At 36.1% G+C, this 23,185-nt stretch overlaps 1 protein-coding gene across 2 annotated transcripts in view; it reads right to left on the bottom strand.

Moving 5' to 3' along the window:
* KLHL18 (Kelch like family member 18) overlaps positions 1-23,185 on the bottom strand; it is a 144,358-nt gene that overhangs the window by 10,751 nt on the left and 110,422 nt on the right. For both annotated transcript variants that reach the window (XM_090412818.1, XM_090412819.1), the window contains one exon: positions 16,637-16,748. In XM_090412818.1, coding sequence (XP_090268944.1) covers positions 16,637-16,748 — 112 coding nt within the window. The remainder of the gene's footprint in view (positions 1-16,636; positions 16,749-23,185) is intronic.

Here is a 23,185-nt window from a genome sequence, read left to right as displayed (position 1 = left end):
AAACTGAATAAAATAATCTTGACTTTCTGCAATCCAACTATCCAGGTTGTGAAGTCATCCACCTAGGCGATCTTCATCGTACCCTTGAGGGTACGTGTCAGGAATTTTATTTCTAAACACGGAAATTTTATTTCTAATAGTGTACAGGATAAGATAGTACTACATGAAAAAATGACATCATTACTAACTTCCAAATCTACAATTTTACTCCAAATCAATCAGTTACCTGTCAAGACTCCGACATTATCAGCTCTTATATTTCTTCGTCTAAGGCACTTTTTACTGTATCAATCCACCTATATCTTGGTCTTCTTCTGGATATTTTTTCTTCCAACCTGGCAGAAAACGCTTCTTTTGCTAATCTTTGCTCTCCGATTCTGTTTAAGTGGCCAACCAGCTAAGATTAGCTCTGCTAACACATTCCTAGATGCTAAGAATGTCAAATTCTTTCCTAATATCATCATTTTCAATATGATACTGCCATTGATGCCATTTGTTCATGCTCCTAATCTTTCTCAGGACTTTCATATCTGCAGTCTCTAGTCTTTGGTCAAGTGTTTTATTTCTAACACAGCTCTCAGATCCATAAATTAAAATTGGTTTCAACACTGTCTTATATACAGATAATTTAATATTTTGACTAATTTCTTTCTTATTCCATATAAATTTATTCAGTTGACTTCCTACCATACCAGTTTTGCTAATTCTGGTGCCAATTTACATATTTAATTTACCAATTTCACTTAAAATCATCTCAACAATAAGTAGCTGAAATGTTTTACCTTCTTCTATAGATTGTTCATTCACAATGCAGTTGATATTTTCAATGCTTCTGCCTATTTTCATTGTCTTTGTCTTGTTATTGCTGACCTTCATACCAAATCTATTACAACAGTTATTCAATTTAGTCCAGAATCTTGCAAATTTGTACCGGATTTATTTAAAAGTATAACATCATCTGCATAAAGTAAAGAGATCAGATGAGATTAACATCTCCAATTTTGATGTCAGGTTTAATACAACTTTCCTTTATAATGTGATCCATCTAGATAAAGAATAACAGAGGGAATAATGTACATCCATGTCTGACACCAGATGTAACATTAAATCATCATCTTGTACTTCCTTCAGTTCTAACTGCTGACTTACAACTCAAATAAAGACCAAGCACTGCTTGATTATAATGTCCAAGTGACAGCATACAACTGTAGTGTTTTGAATAGCTTTCCTCTAGGCACCTTGTCATATGCCTTTTCCACATCTACAAAACATAAAGATAGATCTTTTCCCTTGATTTCTCAACTATTTGACATAAAGTAAAAATTTGATCCTAACACCTTCTACGAGGGCTGTTCAATAAATCCATACAAAGTCAAATAGATGGCGCCACCTGTACGTATCGAAGTTATTTTTAGTTGCTGCAACTGTTGGAGGATCACACACTAAGTTTCAGTCAGACAGATCTATTACTCTGAGTTTGGTGTTCATTTGAATTGATCAAGTACTGTGATTTGTGAAAAATGGATGAGAAAGAATTTCGTGTAGTGATTAAACATTACTTTTTGAAAGGCAAAACGGCTCAGGAAACTGAAGCTAAGCTGGATAAACATTATGGTGAGTCTGCACCTTCGATTAGAATGGTTTATAAGTGGTTTAGTAACTTTCAAAGTGGCCATATGAGCACAAGTGATGCTGAACGTTCTGGAAGCCCTGTTGAGGTCACTACTCCAGAAATTATTGAAAAAATCCATGATATGGTGATGGATGATAGAAGAGTGAAGGTGCATGAAATTGCTAAGGCTGTGGGCATCTCAAATGACCACGTACATAATATTTTACATGAACATTTACATGTGAGAAAACTACGCAAGATGGTTGCCGCGTTTGCTCAAACTGGGTCAAAAGCATCAACGTGAACTGTTGCAAGGACAGCTTGAAGCTGTTTCAACAGAATCTAGAGGAATTTTTGTGTCGTTTCGTAACAGTGGACAAAACATGGATTCATCACTACAGCCTGAGACCAAGGAACAGGCAAAACAATGGGTTTTGGCTGTTCCTTGGTCTCAGGAACAATGGGTTGCAAGCAGGGAATCTGCACCAAAGAAAGTAAAAACTGTTCCTTCAGCAGGAAAGGTTATGGCCACCGTCTTCTGGGATGCTCGTGGAATTATCTTCATAGACTTCTTGAAAAAGGACAAAACAATTACCGGAGTGTATTATGCATCTTTGCTGGATCGTTTAAATAATGAAATAAAGGAAAAATGACCACACTTCGTGAAAAAGAAGATTCTTTTTCACCACGATGATGCACCCATTCACTCTTCTGCAATTGTTACTGCAAAATTGTTCAATTTATGCCACGCAGTTTCTTTCATGAAAAAAATGGCTGGCAGGAAAGAGATTTTCATCAAACGATGAGATGATTCCCGAAACAACTGCTTATTTTGAACAGTTGGACAAATCATACTATATGGACGGGATCAAAAAACTCAAGCATCGTTGGACTGAGTGTATAGACCTCAAAGGAGACCATGTTGAAAAATAAAAAATGTTTGTCCCAAAAAAATTCTTTTCTTAATTTTTGCACAGGCTTATCGAACAACCCTCGTATTTGGCCTAGCTTGTTCTTCACTAAGTTTTCCTTCCACAATCCTTCTTACCATTTCTCAAGTATACTTGCATGCATCTTACCAGGAACACTCCTTAGGGAAATACCTCTGTAATTCTCAAATTCAGTTTTATTTTCTGTTTCATATATGGGTACTATGAGAGTTCTAATCCAATCATCAGGAATTCATCCCTCTGTCTGGACTATTCAATGCAGCAACTGTAAGACTTTTATACCTCCATACTTGAGCATTTCTGGATGAATATCATCTACTCCAGTTGCCTTTACATATTTCAGGCTTTTGATTGCTTTTTCTACTTCAAGTATATGTATTCCAGATTGCGTGCCTGTTGAGTGTTTTTTTAACATTTTGCTGTCACTGATCGTTTTATTTAGCAATATTTTGAAGGAATTACTCCGCACTTCAAGGATATCTTTTTTTCCTCCCATTTTCATATCACCTTTGTCATCTGTAATTCCTTTTACAGCACTCTTTCTGAGCTTTTTCAACAACCTTCAGAATATTTTGCACATTCTTGATATTTATTTTCTATATTCTTGCCAAAGTATTTCCATGACTTTTGTTTAGCTAGTTTTATACAGTGATTAGCTTTCTTACATTTGTCTCTGTATTCTCTATGAGTACAAACTGACTTATTCTACAGGAACTTGCGATATGATTTCTTCTTTTCCTTCACTGCCTCTTTAACTTCCTGTGTCCACCATGGAGTTCTGATTTTTCTATCCTTGCAGAAAGCCTCACCACATGCCTCTCTGGCTGAATCAGTCAATGTTTTCTTTAGGGCTTGCCACTGAATCTCCAAGGTTTGGTTCTTGTTCTCAAACTCTTTCAGTTTTTCTTCAACCATGTTTGTGTATTTTAGTCTGTGGTTCATATCTTAGAGCTGCTCAACTTTTAATTGCTTTAAAACACTTTCTTACATGTTCTTCTTTTCAACATGAAATTCAATTTTATCATGCTCAAGACTAAATGATCACTTCCAATTTTAAATTCTCTGTACACTCTGGTTTCCTGCACCAGGGAGAAAATATCAACAATAACATTGTCAATGAGACTTTTCTTATTCCTTGCCTCTTCTCTCCATGTGAATTTGTGCACATTTTTATGTTGGAACATTGTTTTAGTAATAAATAGTCCATGTCCTGAAAAGAAATCCAACGGGCATTTGCTATTAGTATTAGTTTTGCTTTTTTTCTCCCCAAATTTTCCCAAATTATTTTTGCATGTCTTATGATCATTTCCTATTCTGCTATTTAGATCCCCAACAGGACCAACTTTTCATTTTTCATTGTGTCAATTGCTTTCTCTAAAGCCTCAAAAAATTCCTCCACTTCTACCTTAGTAGAACCTTCTGTGAGACCATAGGCATAAATAAATATCATTGTCCAGTTCCCCATTCTGATATTTGCCCACAACACTCTATTTGATATTGCTTGCCATTCAAGAAGATCAGCCTTATATTTAGTGTTGAATATTATAACTGCTGCTCCTCTTGAATTGCCTGAATATAACATTTTGTATTTATTGTTCAGAAAGATCTCATTCATTTTTGTCTTTTTTGTTTCGGTCACCCCTATTATATAGATCTGGTACTTATGAAATTCCCCAGCTAGCTCCATTTCTTTCCCATTCAGACTTCTTATTCAGACAGGATTTGTGTGGTGTTTTCTTAGTCTAGGGGGATCTTGATGTTCATAACAACCAAACTGGCTTTCCTTGACCAATGTGTAAGTATTTGTCATAAGGAATGATTTGATGAAAATACATCTATAATCCTAAATACCTGATAGCTCTCTTTACCTTCCCAATACCTTGTCTTTAATTAACCAGTTCCCTTTTTAATTAAATGTTATTTATTCTATTAGCAAGACTTATACGTTGGTTAGATATAACTGGTAATTAGTTTACGGAATTAACAACGCATATAAAGTATATTAATTAAAGGTAACTTTAATGAATAACTTCTATATTTCGGCAACGTCACATTGCCATCTTCAGGAACATAAAGATATGGTATGTGCACTCAGGAACTAACACAAAGCAAATGAGGAAGAAAGCAAGAAACTAATATTGTTCCTAAAGTCCTAATGGTGCCCTCTTGCGGGCTAATTTGGTAGTCTTGGCAGTTGGGCTGAAGTTCTCATAATGAAATCCCAAATTTGGGGCAGTTTCATGCAACCAAATTTGTTGAGGTTAGGAACGTTTTTTAGAGCTGCTGAAGATTCTTTGAATAATCTTTCGTATTTAAACTTGCCGCGATGAATTATTTTTGTTTTCTTCCAACGAATTTTATGGTGGGTATCTAAGGCATGGTCTACCAGCCCAGAGCGGCTGTACTGGTGAAACCGGATGTAGTCTTGGTGTTCTGAAATCCTGATATTTGTTGTTCTGCCTGTTTGGCCAAAGTAGGACAATTTGCAGCTGCAAGGGACCTGGTATACACCAGGTAGGTCTAGGGGAAGTGGTTGGTCTTTGGTAGAGCGGATAAGGGATGCCAACTTTTTATATGGTCTGTAACAGGAAGTAAGGTCATATTTTTTGAGGATATTCGTTATTTTCTCAGAGGTGCCCTGGATGTAGGGGATGGTGATAGACTTGGTGCAATCTTTATTGTGGAGGGGGGAGGGGGGCTGTGGTTTACAGGTTTTAGTATTTTTTGGATTTTTTAGGGTTATAGCCATTGGCTAAGAAAGTGTTGAGGATGTGGTTTAGTTCAATAGTCAGGGCCTTGTCATCTGAGCAGATTAATTTTGCCCTGTTATATAGTGTTTTTATCACCCCATATTGTTGGGGGGGGGGGGGGTTGCTAGTGAATGTATCTGCCAGTGTGGGTGGGTTTTCTGTAAACAGAGAAAACCAAAGATCCATCAAGCTGGCGGGTGATTAAAGTGTCTAGGAAGGGGAGGGTGTTGTTTTCCTCTTTTTCTAAGGTGAACTGGACTCTGGGGTGTTGGTTGTTTGAGTGTGCTAGGAAGGAGTGGAGTGTGTCTGAGCCATGTGGCCAAATAGCAAACACATCATTCACATAACGAAGCCAAATAGTGGGTTTTTGTGGGGTGGAGTTTAAGGCTTTCTCTTCAAATGTCTCCATAAAGAAATTGGCCAAGGGTGGGGAAAGTGGTGAACCCATGGCTGTCCCCTCTATCTGTTTGTAGAACTTTCCTTGCCAAACGAAATAGCTTGAGTTCATTGTGAACTGAAATAGGGCTGAGATATCGGGAGGAAACTTGGCTAGGATGAGCTCAAGAGTTTCTTTGAGTGGGACATTAGTGAATAGGGAGGAGACGTCAAAACTGACCATTATGTCAGTGTGTTGGAGTGTGAGGTTTTCTATTTTCCCCCCTGTTATATAGTGTTTTTATTTTTGATAAAAACACTATATAACAGGGCAAAATTAATCTGCTCAGATGACAAGGCCCTGACTATTGAACTAAACCACATCCTCAACACTTTCTTAGCCAATGGCTATAACCCCAAAAAAATCCAAAAAATACTAAAACCTGTAAACCACAGCCCCCCCTACCCCCCCCTCCTCAATAAAGATTACACCAAGTCTATCACCATCCCCTACATCCAGGGCACCTCTGAGAAAATATCCAATATCCTCAAAAAATATGACCTTACTTCCTGTTACAGACCATATAAAAAGTTGGCATCCCTTATCCGCTCTACCAAAGATCAACCACTTCCCCTAGACCTACCTGGTGTATATACCAGGTCCCTTGCAGCTGCAAATTGTCCTACTTTGGCCAAACAGGCAGAACAACAAATATCAGGATTTCAGAACACCAAGACTACATCCGGTTTCACCAGTACAGCCGCTCTGGGCTGGCAGACCATTCCTTAGATACCCACCTTAAAATTCGTTGGAAGAAAACAAAAATAATTCATCGCAGCAAGTTTATTCAAAGAATCTTCAGCAGCTCTAAAAAACGTTCCTAACCTCAACAAATTTGGGTGCATGAAACTGCCCCAAATTTGGGAGACTTTCATTATGAGAACTTCAGCCCAACTGCCAAGACTACCAAATTAGCCCGCAAGAGAGCACCATTAGGACTTTAGGAACAATATTAGTTTCTTGCTTTCTTCCTCATTTGCTTTGTGTTAGTTCCTGAGTGCACATACCATATCTTTATGTTCCTGAAGATGGCAATGTGACGTTGCCGAAATATAGAAGTTATTCATTAAAGTTACCTTTAATTAATATACTTTATATGCGTTGTTAATTCCGTAAACTAATTACCAGTTATGTCTAACCAACGTATAAGTCTTGCTACTAGAATCATGATCATCCATGGAGATGCAATCGCACGAAAGGCCCGTCAATACGGCAAATTGAGGTTGAAGATATCGAGGCAAATAAATCGTCTGACGTTCCTAAAACGCTGCTATGGGATAACAAGGTGATCCCTAATTGTGTCAAAATGAAGCACCGTTTTACTTCCGAGAAAGCTGTACGCATTTATAACCGCACTAGTTTCGCCCTGTTAAGAGAACAAATTACCACGACGCACGTTCTCCTTGCCGATGAAAACAAAACCTTACGGGCGCTGGAGGAAGAGCTTTCGAATACACTCGGCCTTGATCTATGGTCTATACTTCATGACATCTCATGCGCATCGGCAAGAAAGGAATTCGAAAAAACACGTAGTCGGCACGTGAAAAAATACGAAAACCTGACAAAGACTTCTACTTCCATACCTCAGCCACCACTCAACACTGTAGTCAACCTCTCGTCGGCAGTTTTAAAGCCTGAAGCACTCACCGCACTTTCACGTGGTTACAATTTTGCCCTAGCTCCTAAAAGGATACCTGCTGAAGAAATCATGATCCAAATAGAGCATGGAATTCGCAACCTGCCTAACCATATCGCCAACAACGTAAGACTGGATGTAGTCGGTGTTCTCACTAAAGCCAAACCTCCAAAATCCAACTTATCCAAAAACGAATATACAGCCCTACAAGAATTGAAAAACAACAAAAAAAATAGTAATCACCAAAGCTGATAAGGGAAGCGCCACTGTGGTACTCAATCAAAAAGACTACAAAGGTAAGCTAAATTCTTTAGTACTAGACCGTACTACTTACCTCCCCATTGAATATAATCCGACCAGCTCTCAGATAGAACTATCCACCGACTCCTTAAGAAAGTCACTTCTTGGCTTGTGGAAGTCACCAACAAACTTAACCCTTATAACTCTAGACCCCCCCCCCCCCCAATTATATGGACTCCCAAAAATACATAAACAAAATGTGCCATTGCGTCCCATAGTGGATGGCACTGATTCCCCCCACATATAAATTAGCCAAACATTTAGCCAAAACGCTCACACACTACACTGGCAACACACCATCACACATAAAAAACTCAGCCCACTTTAAAGTCAGTATAGAAAACCTCACACTCCAACACACTGACATAATGGTCAGTTTTGACGTCTCCTCCCTATTCACTAATGTCCCACTCAAAGAAACCCTTGAGCTCATCCAAGCCAAGTTTCCTCCCGATATCTCAGCCCTATTTCAGTTCACAATGAACTCAGGCTATTTCGTTTGGCAAGGAAAGTTCTCCAAACAGATAGAGGGGACAGCCATGGGTTCACCATGGCTGTCCCCTCTTCAAATGGAGACATTTGAAGAGAAAGCCTTAAACTCCGCCCCACAAAAACCCACTATTTGGCTTCGTTATGTGGATGATGTGTTTGCTATTTGGCCACATGGCTCAGACACACTCCACTCCTTCCTAGCACACTTAAACAACCAACACCCCCAGAGTCCAGTTCACCTTAGAAAAAGAGGAAAACAACACCCTCCCCTTCCTAGACACTTTAATCACCCGCCAGCTTGATGGATCTTTGGTTTTCTCTGTTTACAGAAAACCCACCCACACTGGCAGATACATTCACCAGCAATCCCCCTCCCTCCTCACAACAATATGGGGTGATAAAAACACTATATAACAAGGCAAAATTAATCTGCTCAGATGACAAGGCCCTGACTATTGAACTAAACCACATCCTCAACACTTTCTTAGCCAATGACTATAACCCCAAAAAATCCAAAAAATACTAAAACCTGTAAACCACAGCCCCCCTCCACAATAAAGATTACACCAAGTCTATCTCCATCCCCTACATCCAGGGCACCTCTGAGAAAATAACCAATATCCTCAAAAAATATGACCTTACTTCCTGTTACAGACCATATAAAAAGTTGGCATCCCTTATCCGCTCTACCAAAGACCAACCACTTCCCCTAGACCTACCTGGTGTATACCAGGTCCCTTGCAGCTGCAAATTGTCCTACTTTGGCCAAACAGGCAGAACAACAAATATCAGGATTTCAGAACACCAAGACTACATCCGGTTTCACCAGTACAGCCGCTCTGGGCTGGCAGACCATGCCTTAGATACCCACCATAAAATTTGTTGGAAGAAAACAAAAATAATTCATCGCAGCAAGTTTAAATATGAAAGATTATTCAAAGAATCTTCAGCAGCTCTAAAAAACGTTCCTAACCTCAACAAATTTGGGTGCATGAAACCGCCCCAAATTTGGGAGACTTTCATTATGAGAACTTCAGCCCAACTGCCAAGACTACCAAATTAGCCCGCAAGAGGGCACCATTAGGACTTTAGGAACAATATTAGTTTCTTGCTTTCTTCCTCATTTGCTTTGTGTTAGTTCCTGAGTGCACATACCATATCTTTATGTTTCTGAAGATGGCAATGTGCCGTTGCCGAAATATAGAAGTTATTCATTAAAGTTACCTTTAATTAATATACTTTATATGCGTTGTTAATTCTGTAAACTAATTACCAGTTAAATGTTATTTAATTTTAAAAAAAAGAAGTCGGAGTGTGTTCTTAATTAATGGCAGGCAAAGTGAAATAAATATTTTATATATATGGGGGAATCTGGAAAGTTGTAATAAACACATAGAACAAAATGATATTAAAGCAACTAAAAATTTCTAGTAGCAGAGTTATGAAGGTAACTTCATCATCATCATCAAATTCCTGACTTATTAAGTCCTGATATGTTTCCTCATAAGATTAACAAGATACTATGATAGTACATAATTAACTTTATGTTTTTAATAGATTTCTATCTTCTGAATTAATCTGTTACTTCTCAGGTATCTACTACTGTTAGATTTTTAATGTGTTTCTCTCATTGATGCCATTTATTCACTCCTCTAATTTCTCTCGGATCTCTCACATTTCTGGTTTCTAGTCATTGATAACATTTATTTCTCACACAGTTTTCAGATCCATACGATAAAATTGATGTGAAGATTGTCTTAGATACTGCTGCTACTTTGGCAAATGTTCTGGCTAATATTCCTCTTTCCACATAATCTTAATTGAGTGCCAATTTGCTGTCCTCATCAAAATTGTGCATAATTAACTTAAATATTTTACTTGCTCTATAAGCCTGCTATCAGGAAGCCTGCTTGCAAGCTTCCCAATAGCAGGCTTATACAGAAAACATGCAGTTCATGTTTTCTGTATTCCTGCCTATTTTCACAGTTTTCTCCTTTATTGCTGATTGCATACCAAATTTGTTAAAGTAGTTATGCAAATTAGTTTGAGTTCTGAAGACTTTTACTGTATCTATTTAGAAGTATTTTAAAGAACTGCATTTAATATTACCAATTTGATATCAGGTTCAATGTAATTTTTCTTTATAATGTGATATGTACAGATGATGAGTAATAGTGGAGACAGTGTGGATCCTTGTTTTACGTCTGATTTTACATTAAACTAACTTAAGTACAAGCTAAATAAAGCTTTTGTAATGTCCTATTTACATCATATAATTTGAAATGTTTTTTCTCTTGGAACCTTATCATGCTGCCTTTTTCAGACCTATAAAAGTTAAATACAGAAGCACTATTTCCATGCTTTCTTCTTAAAGTAGAAATTTGACCTGAATCTAGTTTTGGTTCATTTTTACTTCTAAAATTTTCTTAAATTCTTCTCAAGTATGTATAAATTTTACCCAGAACTCTCAGCAGGGAAATTTCTCTAGAATTCTGTTGTTTTATTTTCCCCTTTAAAGATGAGCACCATGAAAGTTCTACTCCAATCATTCAGAATTTGCCCATCTGAATTACTGCAGTGTAACTTTTATACCTCCGTATATGAGCATTTCTGGTTAAGTATCATCTTCTCTCTCTCTCTGCTTTTCTATATGTGAAAAGGTTTAGATGGCTTTTCTATCAGGTATGTATTCTGCATTTCTCATGAATATTTTCAAGCCACTTATTCTCATTTTCAATTATCTTCAGTTTTATCATCTGATTCCTTTTCTGAAGTAATTTTTCCTCCCATTTCTAACCTTTTTTAAATAACCTCCAAAACATTTTGTCAAATTGATCATATTCTTCTTCAATATTCTTGTCCACTTCCCATGATTTCTGTTTAGCTGCTTTTAAAGATTAACTTTCTTATTTTTAATACTTTTACACAGCATAGCTTTCTTTCATTTTTCTATTTATTCTTCGAAGGCACCTGTTGACATGGTTGTCAGAAACTTTTAATACAATTTCTTCTTTTCCAGGACTTCCACTAACTTCTGAATCCAACACCATGTTCTGATCCCCATTCCCTAGAGATAACTTGTTTTCAAATTCTTCATATTTTCTCAAATAATATTTGTATAACATGTTTGCACTTCACCTCTGACTGATTTTGATTAATTTTAAAACCATCTATTTTTAACCTACTCAGAACAAAATGAACACTTTCTATTTAAAATCCTTATATACTCTTGCTTTCGGACTAGTCTGAAGATTTCACTATAGACAACACAGTTAATAGGACCTTTTTTTTATTTTGTGTGTGCTCTTTGTGTGTGAATTCATGCACATCGTAATGCTAATATGGTGAGTAATTACTTCTCCATGAACAGAAATCTAGCAGTTAGTAAGCATTATTATTATTAGCTTTGCTCTTTCCTCCAAATTTTCTTACAACAATTTTATAAATATAGGATTCATTTCCTACTCTGCAATTAAGGTCTCCAATAAGAACCATTTTTTTTTCTTAATGTCAGCTATCCTCTCTAATGACAAAATTTTTTTCTGCTTCTTCCCTACTTGAAACTTCTTTGGGATCATAGGCAAAAATAAGGCTCATTTTTCAATTTCCTTTGAAGTTTGCCCACACCACTCTACTTGACAATGTCTGCCATTCAAAAAGGATATATCTGTATGTATATATACTGGTGATCAAAATGCTATTAGTGAGCAATTTGTGAGCTTTATTATTATTATACAAGAATTCAAAGACTTGTGAAAAGCCCATAGTAGCAATTATCGAATATCATGTATAGCTCTCTCTTTCTCCTCAAAGTTGTTCGCTGAAAAAGCACTCATGACCACCTTTGGCAATCTATTTCACTCATTTATGACTCTCTAAGCAAAAAAATCCAACTCTTATATCTCTGCCAACTACATGCCTCACATGGGAGATCCCTCCTCTCTATTCATTCCTTCTTCTTCACACAATGGAAAATTTCTTCAGCATCTATTCTATAAAATGTCTTAAAATAGCTTATATGTTTCTATCAAATCACCTCTTCCACCTATTAGCTAAATCTTATAGCCTACAAACCTGGAATCTATCCTTACACCACTTGTACATTCCAAGAAATCTGGGTGGACCCAAATCTATGCACAGTAGCCCAGATATTGTTGTATCAAAGCCTCATAAAGAGGAATAATAATTTCGTTATTACTGTTTGTGTCAGTATGCTTCTTAACATTCAAGTGATTCTTGAGATATTTTGCCAACTTCTGAATATGTCCTCAGAACTTCAATTCATAAATCCCTAGCCTCATTAATTTCTGGCAGTTCAGTTTCATCTATGCAATAATACAAAGCCTGTAGTTTTTTCATCTCAACAGTGCATACACTGAGATACATTACAGAAGCGGTCTTTACCCAAATTATGTTTATTTAGATCATCCTATAGGATCTCTACATCACATTTATTATTTATTGCTCTTTAGTTTAGTACCAGTAGCAAACAACTGGATATTTCCCTCAAATGGTTTTTCAATATCACTGATGTACTAATTATACAGCAGTGGCAGTATAGAGACCTATGGCAGCACACAGCTGATCATCTACCTTCTCTTTGATTTAACCCTACCATATACTATTCTCTGATGTCTATTCATTAGCCACCATCTTATCTATGTCATAATCTTCATGTCTAAACTTATTTACATAACAGAGCTCCATGCAGTATCCTGTCACATGCTTTGTGAAGTACAACAATATTATGGTGTATCCATTTACTTTATTCAACTTGGCTGTCACTTTATTGTAGAAAGTGAGTAAATTACCAGGACAAGACAAGATCCTCTTCCTTCACAAATCCATGCTGTCCCCTATAAAGTATCATATTCTTATCCACCCATTTCTGAATTCTGCCCTTAACCAACTTCTCCAATTCTTTAACCAGTACTCCTGAGATATTAATGTTCTATCATTTGAAACTTCAGTGCTGGAACCCTTTGAATAATAAAACCATTTTACCCTCTTTCAAAAACATGGAACTTTACCAGTGCTGATAATTCAAACAGTCGGATTAAGTGTACTTTCTCTTTCTCATACTTTCTCTTCCACTTTTTTGTGTCTGTGTGGTTAGCCGAGTGGCTATGCGCTTCGCAACCATATGCCAGGGAAAAGAGTGTCCTGGGTTCGATTCCCATCGCCGACATGAGGAGCTTAAGGATCTTTCTCAGACATAGCTATGTTAGCCAGTCTTGGGCATGGACAGCAGGGTTTTTCCTCCTACAAGCAGGCAAATCAGCCCCATGAACACATGTAGCTATAGACATAGGACTAGCTACCTTATCCTCGGGGCGGATACGGCTTGGAAGGGCTAAAAATAGTTCCGTAACAGGCCACTAGGCCCAATACCTGAAGGGAAGAAGAAGACATTTTTGTGAAAGACAAGTTGATATCTCATCCAATCCCATAGTTGCATTTACACTGAGATTTTTCAATATCCTAAACACATCCAGTTCATATAGCTCAATTCATGTCTTCATCTCTGTTGTATTAACTCAGTAATTCAACCATTTCTTCTGCTACTTTCTTACTATCACATTCATTAAAGCTATCTTTCCTTAATCATCATTCTTTCTTTTGCCTGCCACACAGTGCAAAAAAACTCTTTGAGATTTCCCTTGGCCTGATCAGCTAACTTTCTCTCATAATTTGATTTGCTCTTCTCACCTTTCTTGCTTGTGCTTAGTACTGCATGAGTCTGCTAATTGCATTTCATCTTATATACCCTCCATAATATTTTCTTCTTTTGCATCTACTACTATGCTCTACATTCATTTAACACTCAGCTGATGTATTGTCCTAACTGGGTATGCAATCTGATACTGCTTTCCTTAAATATCCCTTGACCATTACTCATGCAATACTAACATCCTTTTCTTGTGATTTCATAAGCCATAGCAAACTGCCTCTTGCATTGGTCATAATCGCTAGTTTTGTAGTCACACATATAACTCTTCTTAATTGAAAATTCCATATGCTTAGCCATTTTTATGTCAAGACTATATGATTACTCTAACCAGTAAGAGACAAAATGGTTGCCTTCATCAGGTCCAATACTTTTAAAAACCCCATGTACTGTTAGATATTGAATGGAGAACTTCTTGACAAGTTATTCATTCAGGATCTAACATGTAAGCTTTACAAAATAACAAAGAAATTTGCACAATACCTGCTTATCAGCAGAAGGTGAGAAACACCTAAGTTGTTGTATGTGAAAGTGTATATCAGCATGTGTAATGTACTGGAATTATTTATTGTCAAACGGAAAGCTAAAATCAAGAATTATGTCAGATTAGCAATTCATGTAAAGGAATAATGGCTTAATTTATGTATTATTAAGCTATCAAAAAATCGTAAGTTGCCAGGTAAGAAATAACTAATAGGATCAACGGTCACTTCTAAGCAGCAAGTGCCTGTTGTAACACCGAAGGCTGCAGCTTACGGGGAAGGCTGACGTAAACACCTTTCCTCGAAAACAACACCTAATAGTAAGGACGGAAAGCAAGGGATCAACCTGAGGATGATGTAAGTTATGGATCGTGTGAAAAAACAATACAGAAAAAGAGGGTGCTGAGAAAGAATATTTAAGGCAATATGCGCCAAGCTCTAGGCTTTTTTTTTTTGTTTCTTCTGGGATTTTGGAGATCGAGGACTCTCGATGAGTGATTGGAGATAGGACAAGCCAAGGGTGCTGCTGAGTCGACGGACAGCCGGCCATATTCATGACTTGAACCGAGAGGTATTCCGCAGAGACCTGTACAAGAACAGCTCATGCAGAATGGTGCCAAACACTGAATGACCAACCCGAGCGAGCGGAGAAGGCTCGTAGTTCCAGCCATTTCCTGATTTGTGTCCGGTAGCAGAGAATGAAACAACTCAGTCAGTCACAAGACCTGACCCAGAACCAGCCAAGATGAAGGATGACCCGAGCAACATGTGGCAGCTAACAGACCTTCGGAGGGACTTGGTAAAGTAAAGATCCTTTCATTGTTTTATATCTTGAGATTGTTTGAAGGTAGAATTTGTAGCTTGATAAAGCAAGACTGAGGACATTTTAGAGAACTCTGACAGGATAGAGTAATTAATACAGCCAATTCTATTAAGAATTGTATAGGATAAATCTCTAACTTGTATATGATTGAAGTAGTGAAAACCCTTTGTTAATTGAGTAAATTTAACTAAGAGAGAAATGAGTTGTGAAATATCTATTTAAAGTAAATGTGAATGAAGGAACTTGACTTGAGTGTGACATTGTTTAATTATCCATTTGTATTACATGATTTTGCATATCAGTTTATGTAAGAAGGTTAGATTAGTATTGAACAGTTTGTATAGCTTAGCATAAGACATTCACTTAGCTAGCAATTCAGAAGTTTTGATAACTTAATACAAGATTTAATGTATTTTAGCATTAATAAACGTTTTGTTACTTGAACCTGAGTCTTGCCTGAATTCGAGGTGTCAAACTACCACTTGTGAAAATAGAACCAAATAGAGGGAAGGAGTTTAGATAATTATATAATTGAGATTAGATCTAAGGTCACGACTGCAAGGTACCAAGATCTATATACTTGCATGTGAATTCTAGATTAATTTCTATGCCTAAAACCTAGGAATATTTCCCTGAGCATGAATTATATTCTTGTTATAGGAAGCTGGCTGGTGCATTTAAAATATACATTTGCCACTTTCTGAAGAGGAAATATCCCTAGGAGCCAAACCGGGTTATATATTAAGGAGAAAGATATAAAATTAAGGTAGAAGGATATAGAGAGAACTGGATCATACTAAATACATACTCTAATAAAGAAACGAAAATACAGAGATGTAACAGTACCTTCCTTCACATGCTGTTTTAGGTAATTATCTAGTAATATATGCATAAATTCCAATTCCATCCCTCCAATCCATGTCCTTTATTGCTTCCAATCTATGTTTCCCAAAACTGATTATTTGTTCTGTGCTCATTAAGCTAATCTGGAATTCATATCAATATCCCCCCACAGCAGATTATGTATTTTGTTTTATTGACAAAATTTTATCACACATTGCATAATTTCTAATACACTTCCTCCCCTCAATTTTATCTTCCTACTCAACTTCTTGCTGGTTGCAATTCTTCTGCTATCATCAGCCAAACCCCCCCCCCCAAAAAAAAAGGGTACTGTGTGAATAATGGGTCTCTTGTGATTAGTCTTCTAACTTCATGGAGAAAGCCATATAATAATAATAAGGTAAAAAGTTCTATGTACATATAGATTCATATGATTCATAGGTTAATGATGATGATATGCATCTACTTTTACACACACTTGTCAAAGATATTATGAATTTAAACCACATAATGTATGCATTTCACATTCTACCTTTCAATATTTACTTTAAATTTTATTATAAATAAATAACTAAATAACTTACTGAGTCAAATATTGAAAGTCCATCATGACCACCAAGGGCATAGATGTGTCCTTCAAATGCAACAACACCTGCAGCACTTCGATGTTTAGACATACTTGTCACCATATTCCACCTAAAACATTTCAATTTCAATTCAAGACATGAAAAGTTTTAATATAAATTCTACATGTATCAAAACCAGAAGTGAGATGTCCTCACATCTGAAATGAGTTAATGAAACTCTTATAAAAAAATTACCGTATTTGCTGGCGTATAAGACGCACTCTCTTTTTTGTACACATTTTTTTAGGAAAAAACCTTTATCATTGAATATTATAATGAATTTACAGTATTTCAAATATAAAGTAATAAGTAGGTGTACTTTCAACAAATACCTAATCTAACTAGGAAAGATTACCCACCTTTTAATCTTCTTAATCATTAATGACGAATCAATGAACAATAATTTTTTCTTCATATTCAGCTGGCATCTTTTGTGATATTTCTGTTTTAGTCCGCATACATAGTTGGTTTTTCTTCATGAATCTTGAACACCATGATGTTGATCCAGTAAAGTTGGCAATCCCTCTGTTAGTGGCTAACGCTTTCGCTTGATGAATAATAATTTTTGTAGACAATGAAAGTCCCACTTTTCTGTGGTCAAAAATTCAAGTTTTCAATTTTGCCTCAAGTTCTGGCCATTTTGCAGTTCCACTCTGTAGGTTATGTTTACTGTGAGTTGCTTTTTTCAGATCCTCTTCTTGATTCTGCAAATTTCTCAGTTGGGGGTGGCCCTGAAATGCTTCTTTAAAGACCTGTTTCCATGTTTTTTAGCATACGCAATCACATGTAGCTTTAATGCAATACTGTAGCAATGCCAACGTTTTTCAGCCATAATTTGCCAAGAAATTTAGGCAAGTCACTAGGAGAAGATAATATAAACACAGAACTTATTAAATTTGCAGGTAAAGAATTTAATACCAGATTTCTAAAACTTATAAATCAAATATACAAAGAGGGAAAATTCCCAAAAAGCTGGGGTAGAGCTCTAGTGATTCCAATTTACAAAAAAGGACAAAAAACAGATTGCAATAACTATCATGCCATCAATCTCCTCAATACAGGTTATAAAATCTATGCAAAGATGTTAACAAACAAATTAATATCCTATATAGAATCACAGCTGGGAGAAGAACAGAATGGATTCCGTAAGGGAAGATCATGTATAGACTCTGCTTTTATTTTAAAAATAATTATAGAAAAACATAGAGAATACAAGATTGAAACACACATAGCTTTCATTGATTATATAAAAGTATTTGACAAAATTTTGAGAAATAAACTATGGGAAACTCTAAAGGAATATCACATTCCAAACCAACTATACAATGCTAACGGCTAAAATTTTTCACTGGTCACAACAACCGCGACAATTGGAAAGTTTAAACAAACAGGAACACAGCTATGATCGTCGATGAAAGCACATGCGCATCCACTGAACTCTACATAACTGGAATGCTCCCACACACCACAAGGAAGCAAGAAAGAAATCGCATAACTCGGAACAGAGAAAATTTCCAGAAATGAAAGAAATAAAAAATTGAGTATCAGCGTATAAGACGCATCCTGTTTTTCAGACCTATTTTCAAAGGAAAAAAGTGCGTCTTATGCGCTGTTCTCTTATATGTTTCTGGTAAGATTTATGCAAGTATACTTGAGAAACAATTAAGAAGAATTGTGGAAGAAAAGCTTGATGAAGAAGCTGGATTCAGGCCAAATAGAAGCAGTCAGAATCAGATCTTCACTTTACAACAAATAGTTGAGAAATCATGGGAACATAACAAAGATCTGTATTTAAGTTTTGTCGATCTGGAAAAGGCATATGACAAGGTGCCAAGACCGAAGCTATTCAATATGCCACAGTTATATGGTGTCAATGGGGCATTATATCAAGCAGTACTTAGTCTTTATTTGAGTTGTAAGTCAGCAGTTAGAATTGAAGGATGTACAGGAAGATAGTTTAATGTTAAATCTGGTGTCAGACAAGGATGTACATTATCCCCTCTGTTATTCATTATCTATATGGATCACATTATGAAGGAAAGTGGTATTAAACATGATATCAAAATTGGAGATGTTAATGTCAGCTCTTTGCTTTATGCAGAAGATGTTATACTTATCAATAAATCCGGTACAAGTTTGCAAGATTCCTTGACTAAATTGAATAAATGTTATAATAGATATGGTATGAAGGTCAGCAATAAAAAGACAAAGACAATGAAAATAGGTAGAATCATTGAAAATGTCAACTGTGTTGTGAATGGAGAACCTGTGGAACAAGTAAAACATTTCAGCCACTTAGGCACGATTTTTAGTGAAGATGGTAAATTAAATATAGAAATAGACAACAGAATCAACAAAGCTGGTATGGTGGGTTGAATAAATTCATATGGAATAAGATAGAAATTAGTCGGAACATTAAATTAGCTGTATACAAGACAGTGTTCAAACCAGTTTTAACTTATGGATCTGAGAGCTGGGTCAGAAGTAAAACCCTTGACCAAAGACCAGAGACTGCAGATATGAGAGTCCTGAGAAAAATTAGAGGCATGAACAGATGGCATCAATGGCAATATCATATTAAAAATGAGGATATTAGGAAAGAACTTGACACTGTCAGCATCTAGGAATGCGTTAGCAGAGATAATCTCAGGTGATATGGTCACTTAAACAGAATGGGCGAGGAGAGATTAGCAAAACAAGTGTTCTATACTAGGTTGGCAATAAAACGACCCAGAGGAAGACCAATATATAGGTGGATAAAGTCCTTAGATGATAGAAATATAAGATCTGATAATGTTGGAGTCATGACAAGTAATAGCCTGATTTGGAGGAAAAATTGTAGATAGGAAGCTAGTAATGATGTAAATTTTTCATGTAGTAGTATCATACCATGTACACTCCTTGAGGGTACATGGCAGGAATTTGATGATGATCCATATTCATAATAGATACCACAGAGGCTGTAAATATAAAAATGATGCAAGTCTACAGAAAAACGTTCATGTAAAATATATGTACATCTAAACCTCTTTATGTAAATTTTTTTTACGAGAATTGAAATGAAAAGTAATTTTTTTTATATGCGATTTTTATTCACTTTTACGCGACCAACCTAAAGTCTTAAGTTGGGAAAAAATCCATAATTCAAGAAAATTTTGAAGAATTGCATTCTCGTTTCAATTAAGAAAATTCTAAATTCTAGAAAATTCTGAGAATTTTGTAGATTTTATAATTTTAGAAATGAGAATTGCATTCTCATTTCAATTAAGAAAATTCTAAATTCTTACGAATTTCATTTATTGGGAATTCCCCGAATTACATAACTGAATGTGCATAAAAAAGCAGTTCTTAGCAGTTTGAATAGACAACACAGTTACTGCATTTTTTGCATTTGCATTTTTTAAGTGAAATCAAAATAAAAATCATGTTATAAAATTAATAATTTTGCCAAGAAATAATAAATGGTAAGCTATAATTTTCAAACTTTCATTTCATTAACCGAAGATTTTAATTCAGCCCTCTTGATGTTGCCAATAACCAAAAAAAAAAAAAAAAAAAAAGGAAAGCAGTTTCCTTGGATATGAAAATTCAAATTTTAGATCATCTTCAAACTGGGGAAGGTTCGACAGCCGTGGGTAAGCATTTTGGAGTCCGTGAATCAACTGTCAGATCTATAAAGAAAAATGAAGAGGCTTTTAGAAAAGCGGTATGTTCGGTACAAAATCGAGTGTGAAATTATCATCATACACAAGAGATGTTCTAGAAAAGGCCGAAAAAGCTTTAGTGATGTGGATAGAAGATAATGTACAATAAAGAATGCCAGTTGACGGAAATTCTATCAAGCAATCAGCATTGAGATTTTATGAACAGATTAAAAAACTGCAGCCAGATACTTCATCTCAATCAAGGAAAAAATATGAATTTCATGCAAGCAATGGTTGGCTGGCTAAGTTTATTAAAAGACATGCTCTTCATAATATAAAAATTAAAGGTGAAATGGTTTCTGCTGATGAAACAGCTGCTAAAGCATTTCCACTAAAACTTGCTAAGATAATTGAAGATGGAGGTTACACTTGTGAACAAGTTTGGAATATGGAAGAAACTGGCCTTTTCTGGAAAAAAATGCCAAACAGAACTTACGTATTAAAAATGCAAAAAACTGTTGGTGGATTCAAAGCAGCAAAGGATCGCATAACACTCCTATTTTGTTCGAACAATTTAGGAGATTGGATGTTAAAAGCACTGCTCATAAATCAATCATTAAGACCACGGCCAATGAAAGGCGTAGATTTTGTAGATTTTCAAAAATTGCCAGTTCATTGAATGGCCAGCAAAAAAGCTTGGGTAACCATTGATATTTTCACTGAGTGGTTCCATAAACATTTTGTGCCAGAAGTTAGACGCTATTTGAATGACAAGGGTCTCGAATTTAAAGTGCTTTTGATTCTTGATAATGCACCCGGTCATCCTGCCACAGAACATTCAAATGTTTTTTTTTTTTTTTTTTTCTGCCGCCCAATACCTTATCATTGCTACAACCTCTCAGGGTATAATCAGGGTATAATTGCAACTTTTAAAACATGTTATGTCAGACGAACATTTCAGTACATCTTGAACAAGTTAAATGATGATGAAACACTGTCGGTTATGGATGTGTGGAAAAAATTTTCAATTATGGATTGTATAGATCAGGTTCGATTATTGTTATCTGAATTGAGACCAGAAACTATGAATGCATGCTGGAAAGCTATTTGGCCTGCATGTGTTAAAAAGAATGCTCATGTTCCCTTCAATCATATTGCAGAATTCCCCAATATAATAAGTTTGGCATGTGAAATTGGCGGAGAAGGATTCGATGATCTTACGTCAGCAGATATTGAAGAATTGTTAATTGATAAACCTCTTAGCGAAGACGAAATAGTGGAGATTATTTCTGAGACTCCTGAAAGCGAAGAAGTTAATGATAATGATCAAGATAATCCTACTTTTACTGCTGATATAATTAAAGAAGGTCTTAAATTAAAGAAGGCCAGTAATTTAGGCAATTATTTTGCCCGACATGATCCAAATGAAGAACGTGCTGGGAAGTCTTCACGTGAGCTTAAGTTGTTAATGTCTTCATACAGAGAATTATATCGCGACTTATCTAAAGCATCAACACAGTGATTAATAACTGAGTTCATGCCTAAAACTACCTAAAACAACCAGTGGTACTTTTGTTCAAGACATGACAAGAAGAATTCCACAAGTTGAGGCGGAAGTCGATGACGATAATACCATATCTAGTAGTTCTAGCGATCTCATTTTCGTGAGACTAGAACTACTAGTCTCACGAAAATGAAAGCTTTCGCGTTTATTGTCAGAAACTGATAGTGAATAACATCATTTTTTTATAGAATCCTTAGCAAACAACTGAAATGAATGTTTTTTTTTAAGTTATTAAAATTCATTATATGTATGTGTGTTCTCCATGAAATGTAAATAAAAATCTTATGATCCTAACGAATTTAATGTTTGTTTTTTCATTATTTTGCTTATATTTCAGGTTTGGAACCAATCTTCACTTTTTTTATGGAGTCAGTAGTTCTTTTTAGGCGAATTCTATTTACACATAATTTTTAGGAACGTATCTATCGCGTAAAAAGAGGTTTAGGTGTATATTCATAATATGAAAACAGAAGACAGGAACTGGCTGAGATTAGGACTCTGTACAGGCCAGTCAGGTTCTTCAATACCCATTTCATCAAATCATTCCTGCACAGATCTCACTTTGTGGACATGGGCAATATTGTGTTGATACAGGAATGGGTCTTCCCTAAACTGCTGCCATAAAGTTGCAGACACAGAACTGTCTAGTATCAGTATAGGCCACAGCATTAAAATTCTCTGTCACTGGAACTAGGGGATGAGTCTGAACCATGAATGACAATCTCAGACTATGATCCTCCTCCACCAAACTTCACAGTTCACAGAATGCATTTTCCTGCATTGGACAAACCCAAACGTCTATCTGACTGCCAGATGATGAAGCATGGAATATCACTTCAGAGAATGTTTCCACTACTACCGAGTCCAATGGCACCACTTTACACTGCTCCACCTGATGCTTGGCATTGCCCTTGCTGATGTTAGGCTGGTGTGCAGCTGCTGCTTAAAGAGGCATTTTGGAACTTAGTAGCATTTCAGCAAAAGACAGCAATTTTTTCATGCCATGTGCTTTAGTACTTGGCAGTTCTGCTCTGTGATTTTATGTGGCCTACCAGGTTATGATTGTGGTGTTGCTGCTCTAGTAATTTCATCTAACAATAACATTACATTTGATTGATGCGGCTGCAGTAGGAGACATGTTTCTGAACTGAGTTGTTGCGAAAGTGGTATCCTATAATAATGCAGCCTTGAGTCACTGAGCTCTTCAATATGACCCATTTTACTGTTAATGTTTGTCTGTGAGGATTACAAGAGCAAGTGCTTCCTTTTATACTTGTATGAGCCATGATAGTGATATAT

Source organism: Typopeltis vanoorti, chromosome 23, assembly GCF_054136105.1.
Source record: "Typopeltis vanoorti isolate ZY-2024b chromosome 23, IOZ_Tvanoo_1.0, whole genome shotgun sequence".
Taxonomy (NCBI): Eukaryota; Metazoa; Arthropoda; class Arachnida; order Uropygi; family Thelyphonidae; genus Typopeltis; species Typopeltis vanoorti.
This window is presented reverse-complemented; position numbering and strand designations above follow the sequence as displayed.